The sequence below is a fragment of the Camellia sinensis genome, chromosome 7 (assembly GCF_055761805.1).
Source record: "Camellia sinensis isolate YWXY chromosome 7, ASM5576180v1, whole genome shotgun sequence".
NCBI lineage: Eukaryota > Viridiplantae > Streptophyta > Magnoliopsida > Ericales > Theaceae > Camellia > Camellia sinensis.
In genome coordinates, this window is record NC_138967.1 from 38,938,826 (window position 1) to 38,947,408 (window position 8,583).

The following is an 8,583-nucleotide window of genomic DNA, read 5'->3' on the forward strand; positions in this document are numbered from 1 at the left end:
ATGCGGAATGAACTGAGCAGGACACCGCACTTGTTAACTTTTTCGGTGTTTATTGGAAACAAACCAATAACTGAAGTGGACTCAATTATTCATGATTTGAACGTGGCAATCAAGTTTACTCAGCAAATGTTTTCACCCCGAAGTGCAACAATCCATGATCGGACGGGGTGACTATGAAATCTTTAGAGAGGGCATTCATGGAGCTGTCAGGGACTTTATAGCTCATATGAGATTGGCATGTGCCTTCGAGTCCCAAAAAGAGAAATTGAACAGAAAGACAGGCATATTCGGGACTTAGAGCGCCACACGGAGAAGGCCGAGAATGAATTGAGAAAGGCCAACGCCGCCAAGGCTCAATCGGCGGACGCAACGAACTCGGTCGTAATAGACAGAGTAAACCAGCTCCTGCTTGATCATACCATAACCGATCGTGATACGACAAATATGTTCGCAAAAGAAGCAATAAGAACACGGGCCTATAAAGAAGGCTTCTTTAACGGTTGAAAAATCAGCATTGCAAAAACTAAAGAAAAGTTAGCGGATGACGTTTGCCGATACGAGAACTGTGGCTTTAAGCACAGATGGACCAAGGCTTTGCAAGCCATTGGTATCGATTCTGCATCGTCGTTATTCCAAAGCTACAAATCTCCATTCGAAGCCTATGACGTCAAGAAGACTGATGACGAAGAAGAAGGGGCCGATTCGGAGAAGGCTTAAATAACAAGAAAAACATATATATATATATATATATATATATTTAGAACCCATGTGTTTGCACATTGAAATAAATACACTCTGCTTGTTTGTTTTATGCTTGTCGTTTTTAGCTCACTGATGTATTTTTACTGACTGTTATGATAGAAAATTGCATTTTCGGAGACTTATTTAGCCAAATGTGCCAAGCATGAAGGGCACTCCGAATTCAGAGAATTATTCGGCCAAACGTGCCAAGCACAAAAGGCACTCCGAATATGGAGCATTTTGATGGTCAAAAGTGATCACACACGAATACCGCTCCAAATTCGGAGGATTTATTCAGCCAAACGTGATCATACAGGAATAGCACTCCGAATTCGGAGGATTATTCAACCAAACTTGCCAAGCACGAAGGGCATTTTGAATTCGGAGTCTTTTTGATGTCCAAATGTGATCATGTACGAAAGGCGCTCCGAATTCGGAGGCTTATTCGGCCAAACGTGCCAAGCACGAAGGGCGCTTTGAATCCGGAGTCTTTTTGATGGCCAAACGTGATCATGCATGAAAGACGCTTCGAATTCGGTGGCTTATTCGGCCAAACGTGCCAAGCACGAAGGGTGCTCTGAATCTGGAGACTTTTTGATGGCCAAACGTGATCATGCATGAAAGGGGCTCCTAATTCGGAGGCTTATTCGGTCAAACGTGCTAAGCACGAAAGGTGCTCCGAATTCGGAGGCTTATTTGTAAATTTAAATAAGATGGCAATGTGGAAGGCGTAGTGTATTGCTGAGTAACTATATAGATGCATACACATTTACACAGCTGTATAAACAAAAACGAACTCGCATATTGTACAAGTTGGTTTTAATGATAGAATTTACGCAAGTGGGTCAAATTCCAGGGTCATGGTAGATTTTAGCTAGTCATGTTTGAAAGGCGATATGCCCCTGTGCCAGCAATCGAATCAATCTGATAAGGGCCATCCCAGTTGGGACCTAACTTTCCGTCTGCGGGTTTTTAGTAAAAGGAAGCACTTTCTTGAGGACCAATTCTTCGAGAGCATAACGGTGTAGCTGCATGCGCTGATTATATGACTTTGCAAGGAGTTGTTGATATCGCACCATACGTGCAAGAGCTCGATCCTAGCATTCCTTAAGCAGATTCAGATCGAAGGCCAACATTATGTCGTTGCGCCCTGTATCAAAAGCCTTTGATTTAAAAGTGGACGGATCGATTTCTAGAGGAATGATAGCTTCTGTCCCAAAGCACAAGGCAGACTACGTTTCTTCAGTGGCGTACCTCGGAGTGTTGCGGTGCGCCCACAATACACTGGGCAGCTCTTCAACCCACTTGCCCTTGGCCTTCTTCAATCGTTTCTTGATTCCATCTAGGATCACTTTATTTGAGGACTCGGCTTGACCATTACTTTATGGATACGCCGGTGAGGAAAAGTAAGGCCGGATACCATATATGTTACATAGTTCTCTATAGATGCCGCAGTTGAATTGGGTGCCGTTATCGGAGACAAGTGCTCTGGGTATGTCAAATGGGGTTATAATATTTTTCCACACAAAGCGCTTAATATCAACATCTCAGATATGTGCCAGTGACTCTGCTTCCACCCACTTAGTGAAATAGTCTGTTGCAACGATCAGGAATCATTTATTTCACGGAGCTCGCGGTAACGGTCCGATAATGTCAATGCCCCATTGAGCAAACGACCAAGGACTCGTAATGGAATTTAACTCTTCGGCAGGCAGGTGAGTTAATGAGGAGAACTTCTGGCATTGTTTACACTTATTTACATAGTTTTTGCCATCAGTGCGCATTGTCGGCTAGTAATATCCCTGCATTATAGCTTGATGGGCCAATGAGCATCCTCCAGCGTGGGCACTGCAACTGCCTTCTGTAGACTGCCCAGAACTCTCTCTGCGCGCAAGGGTGCGAATTGGGTTCTAGCTACTATAGTTCGGACTCCTATCACGGTTCTGAATCTAATCTCGTAAAGTGCAATGTAAGATTGATAAATCACCAAAGAGTCCAAATCCGGCAATTGGTTTTGAAAAATCAATTTTGAATCAAAAAGTGCCAAACATGGACTGCTTTTCCAGATTGCAGAGTCGCCACCTAAATATTTTGTTTTGGGAAATTTAGAAAACCTTGACTCGTGCCAAAGGCCACGTGCCCTTCATCACCAAAGTTGCCTTAACTCGGGAACTTGGGTACGAGAGGGGAAGGTCCTGAAATGAGCACTCCCGCTCGCCCGATCAAAGGATCGGTCTCTACTAACATGATATGTTGTTTTTGAAAACACATGTGTTCTTATTTCGGTTATTAATCTAACTTACTATGTGATGCGCACAGCATACAAGTACAGACTAAATCTCTCGATTTGGAACAAAACATCTCATGTTCATTTTTCGAAAAATGGTTTGGAAGTGCTACTCGCAAGTAAGCTAAAACGCGGATTTGCCACCTTCAAGTAGGCTTAGAAAAACATGATTTTGCCACTCTCAAGTGGGCTTAAAACCCACATTTCGATGAATTGTTCCAATTCAAGCAATAAAGCCTTCACCCACAGGCATTCATGTAGTTAATCATTTAAGCAAATAGCCTCATGGCAAGCATGCTATCATGGCAGTCACTTACACACATGCAAGGATGCTAAAGCGTAAACACTCACAGTGTACTCCGAGTCAAAACAGAAGCTAGTTAGAAACCATGCATGATCTTAGCTATGTTAAGATGCCTAATGCAACACATGCAAAAATACAACTAAATAGGCTCGGCTATCTAAGATGGCATATGGATGCAACAATTTTGATACACGTATTCAAGTAGGTATTGAAATTCAATGCAGTTTGAATGATGCGCCGAGCCCGGTGCATGCAAGACAAAATGAATGATGCACGCATGCAAACATAAGTATGCTGATTGAAACATGCCCTAAAACTAACCATCAAAAGTTGGTAAATAAAAGGGAGAAAGACGTGGGGTTGGAAGACATTCACACATACACACATACTTATTACAGCATTTGCCCTCTCGACGGAGGGTCCGAATAATAAGCTAACTAGCTACGCTAATTAAACTAATTATTACAAACCAAAATTAATTAACTATTCCTAGTTAACTAATTATTACAAAACAAATCGATTAATTAAGTACATTAACTAATTAAGTACAAAACCGACGAACTAGCTAACTAAGTAAAGCAGCTAAAGTAGTTAAAAGAGGTCCTTAGGGCGAGGGGTGCACGCATGCTCGATCGCCTCGCTCGGAAATCCATTGCTATGCCCAGAATGGCCTCTGTTTGCATTTGATTTGATCTTTAAAAAGTGCACTAACTTCCAGATTACTTCTACTCCAACATGGGGACCTCCTGGTGGGCAACCGACCAGAAAAAGGGGTTGTAGAACAGAAAAAGTGGTCGGTCGACCACCCCTACTGGTTAGTCGACCAGTTGATTTGCCAAGCTCCAGTTTTGCTGCAACAGAGAACAACAAGGGGCATAGCAGTGTATTTGCAAGATATGTGTGCATAACCACCCTCCCTATCATTTCTCAAGCTCAAAGAAGTGCGGTACTCAACTCTCGGGCCACCAACTGAGCATCGCAATGCACGATGGCCGAGAAGCCAAGTTTGCACAAGTCAATGTCAATGAATGCACAAATAACACATAAGGGCCTCCACCTCTATCGTGCTTGATCAAGAGGATCGGCGACCAAGAAATGCTACACGTTTTATCACTTTAAGTATGAAACGTGCGACATTCCTCATGTTTAGATTAACGTCCAATCCAAACACATGCAACGCAAACAAGATGATCAACCTTCAATGCTAAAGTGACATGCGCAAGACTCTATCATGTAAGCAATGCATGCATGGCATGTTTAAAAGCTAAGGCATCAAAGCTAATGAAACATATTACACATGAGGCATGCACTATTACTCTCAAATGGTCAAACCAACCCCAGATAGAGGTCAAACATGCCAAAATAGTGGCTGAAATAGACTGAAATGATAGCATGAAAAGCAAGAAAATGCATGCGCAAATGATGGCTCGCAAGCAAGGCGCAAAGCTTAACTCTCAAGAGCACTTAAAGAGTGAAAAATATGGAAGTGTGGCAGATATATATGCTCTCAAATAACATGCTAAATGATGCCAAAACATGCAAATATCACATGCACAACATGTTAAAAGCCTCACAACTCAAAGCTAGTCAAGGCTCTTTACACTACAACCATACTAAGCAATGTTCAAATGACCCTAACCATCCAAAACAGTCCTAAGGTAGGTCAAAATAGTGGCAAAAACATGCTAGACTTGTAGCATAGATGGCAAGAAAAATAAGCTCATGTATTGGCTCACATACACGGCATAATGCTCAACTTCTCAAAGGCATTGAAAGAGTGATTTATATGCGAGTATGACAGTGAAACATGCTCTGAAATCATATATCAAATGATGCCATATCATGCACACATTACAAATATAGCATGCTATGGTGCTCAAAACTCAAGACTAGCTAAGGCACTTGCACCATAGCCATATCAAGCAAGCCCTGAAGGACCAAGATCACTCAAAAAAGTCCTAAAGCATGCTAAATCAGTGGCAAAAACATGCTGGAGTGGGGCACACACATGCTAGATTAATAGGCTATAACATCAAGCATGTTAAGCTAGCAAGCACGATTTGCACTACAAGTACAAAATGCAAGCAGGAAGTGGCCAAACCAACCAAAAACAGAGTTTAAGCATGCTAAAACAAGAGTAAAAGCATGTGGGAGCATAACCAAAATAAGCTAGAATGCTGAGCCAAAGTAGTAAGCATGTAAGGCTGAATGGCAAGATTACACTACAAGTGTAAAAAGCATGTAAGAGGTGACTCAACCAAGCCAAAACAGAGTTATGCCATGCTGAAATAAGCCCAAAAATAATCTAAGAATAAGCCAACACATGCTAGAAAAACATGCTCAATAATTAGGCCAACAAGGCATGTAACCAAGAAGCAAGAAGGGGAGGCCAACCCCTCCTATTTTGGATCTCAAAACATGGTTTCCACCACTGAAATACCTCTGATTTTCAGTGGTAAAAAGGCCAAAAAAAGTTGGATTTGAAGGTGGTGAGAAGTTGCACAAAAGGCCTCACAAGCCAAGGAACAAAAAGGGAGAACAACCCCCAAACTCACCAAGCTTTAAACTACCACTTTTACACCTTAAAAATAGAGTTTTTGATGGTTCAAAACCAGCCCCAAAATACAACAAAACAATGGGAAAAGGGGGATAAAACAAGTGTGCAAAAACAAGCTTGAAAGGAGGAAGCTTTTACCCTTGAAGCACCTTGAAGCACAGCAGTAAAACCAGCCAAAATCTAAGCCAAAATCAGCCTTTTGGAGCTCAAAAAAGGTCCCAAGCTACCTCAGCCCAAAGATGATCAACTTTGGTTAAGGGTCTCTTTGCAAAAGTGTAGGAAATTCTCATTTCTAAGCCTAAAACAAGAGGAGAAAGAGAGAATTCTAGAGAGAGGGAAGAATTTACTCACAAATCTTCTAGAGAGAGAGGATTCTAGAGTGAGAAGCTCCCCAAATTTTCTAAGCCTTCAAAATGTTCTAACCTTTTGCAAAATGAGAGAAATGCCTCAATATATAGCAAAATACATGCCTTGGGTCGAAATATCTGATTATAGGACAGCTAGAGGTTGTGGAAGACAGTTGGAGGGAAAATATCTTCAAAATATCTAATTTTGGGACCTTAGTGGTCGGTCAACCACTTTTTCTGGTCGACCGACTACCCCTGGTGGTCGACAACCACTTTTCTTGGTCGATAGCAAAAATCTGCTCTGCAGGTCAAATTTCAAATGGGTATATTGCCTTCATCTGGACTCCTTTTCAGGTCATTATTGTGTCCAAATTGAAGCCTTGGAAGTAAGATTTCCAATGATGGAAGCCTTGCATCAAAATTCCAACTGTGCAAAAAGTTATTCCCATTTTGGTGAAGCCGCTCAGTTTTGGTCCTACCCGGATTCATGCCGAACTTCTCCCAAACTAGTTTTCTTTTCTCCTTTCCTCTTTTCTTCAACTCCAAACCCCTAAACAAGGTGTTTTGAAAGATTTTTCAAAGATTTCATCTCTCTTTCATTTATTTCCACTTTGTCCTTGCTCGGTTTACTGAAAAGTGCAACATTTAACGAAATGCAAGTGTCGGAACATTGTAGGAACTTTATTTCCAAAACATTTTGAAAGAGAGGGCCTTAAGGTCTAAAAAAAAACCATTCAAAAAAGTTTTGGTCCAAAAAAGGGGTGTGAGGTTTGGATTTGACGCTCTCCTTGCCAAAGAGATTGACCCTTTGCATAGCATAGCCTGCATCATTAAGTAAGCAATCAGTAGTGCCCAAGTCTTAAGAGCGGTCAAAAAGGGGTGTCTACACCTTCATGTATCTCTGTCAAGAGGGCTTCAACTTTGTCTGGGTGTACGCATTCCAAATATGGCCCTGAGAGAGACTTTGTAAAATTTTCCCTGGAGATCTAGGTAATATCGTAGGGCTTTATTCCGCGGTTTGTGGGCTTCTTTCTTATCTAACGATAGTTGTTCTGAGGAAAGAAATGCAATGATGAGATCTATTAACTCGGCTCTGAGCCAATGATGTTGACTTGGACAGGTTCGGGGGAACTGATACTCGGCTCTGGGATGAATCCCACTTTGATAGTTAGTTTGATTTTATAGTTGATGGCAGAAGCCAGGCAAGCAAGGGCATCCGCATGTGTGTTCTGATCTCGGGTTATCTGATTCAGCTCGTGGTGGTCGAATTTTGTGAGCAAGGAATTCACTATTTTCATATAGGCTGACATTCAGTCATTCTTAGCTGCATATTTCCCTTTTAACTGGTTGATGACTAATTTTGAATCACAGAAAACCTGTAACCGCTTGGCACCTAGGTGAAGTGCACTTTGCAGGCCGGTTAGCAATGCTTGATATTTGACCTCATTATTTGATGCATTGAACCCTAGTTTCACTGCCTGCTTGATTATTACCCCTTCGGGGGTCATGATTACTACACCTGCCCTGCTGTCACGTTGGTTGGATGATCCATCACAATACATCTGCCAAATGTCTTCGACATACATTCTCCAGTCTGGTTGAGATTGAGGGGACAATTGGTTTGGCTTGAAGTCGGCGTGGCACCTAATGAACTCGGCTACAAAGTCAGCCAACACTTGCCCTTTGATGGCCGTTTTGGGTAAAAATTGGATGTCATACTGGCCGAGTTCTAAGGCCCACTTAGAGACTCGCCCTGATGCCTCCGCGCTACGGAGAGCTGCTCGGAGAGGATGATCCATTAGTACCCCTATGGTATGAGCCTGGAAGTAGTGCATCAATTTTCTGCAGCCACCATAAGAGCCAGGATGAGCTTTTCCAGTGGTAGGTATCGTGTTTTGGCATCAACCATCGCCTTGCTTACATAATAGATTGGTCGTTGCTCCTCGAGTTCATTCTTTAATAATACGACGCTGACCGCTTGATCAGATACCGCTAGATATAAAATGAGTGGATCGCCTAGCGATGGGGTTGCCAAGAGTGGTACTTGTAGACACCCCATTTTTGTCTGTCCTCAAGACTTGAACGTCACCGTTTGAACACTCGGTGATCATCCATGCTCGTGTTTGTTTTGAGTTCCCGGAGGTCTCGGCTACGCGCCTTACTTCAGGATCTCTCAACTCGACTGTCCCGTGGTTGGTTTTGCACCAAACACTTGTGTTTTTGTTTCTGAGATAGGGAGTGACTTGTTAGCCCCCCTTGAGACCCACCGGCCGTGGTTTGAGGCCACCGGCCGTGTCTTCTTGATACCGGCCATTGGTGAAATAGTCCATTGGCCGGTCGGCACTAT

General features: G+C 42.6%; 1 protein-coding gene across 1 annotated transcript; it reads right to left on the bottom strand.

Moving 5' to 3' along the window:
• Positions 1–7,546: 7,546 nt before the first annotated feature.
• On the bottom strand, positions 7,547–8,035 carry LOC145795743 (uncharacterized). The gene has a single exon (XM_082880624.1). The coding sequence runs from the start codon at positions 8,033–8,035 to the stop codon at positions 7,547–7,549; it is 489 nt and encodes a 162-aa protein (XP_082736750.1).
• Positions 8,036–8,583: the final 548 nt, after the last annotated feature.

Excerpts from the sequence above, each read along its gene's own strand:
- LOC145795743 (XM_082880624.1), bottom strand. The coding sequence starts at position 8,035 with ATGGATCATCCTCTCCGAGCAGCTCTCCGTAGCGCGGAGGCATCAGGG.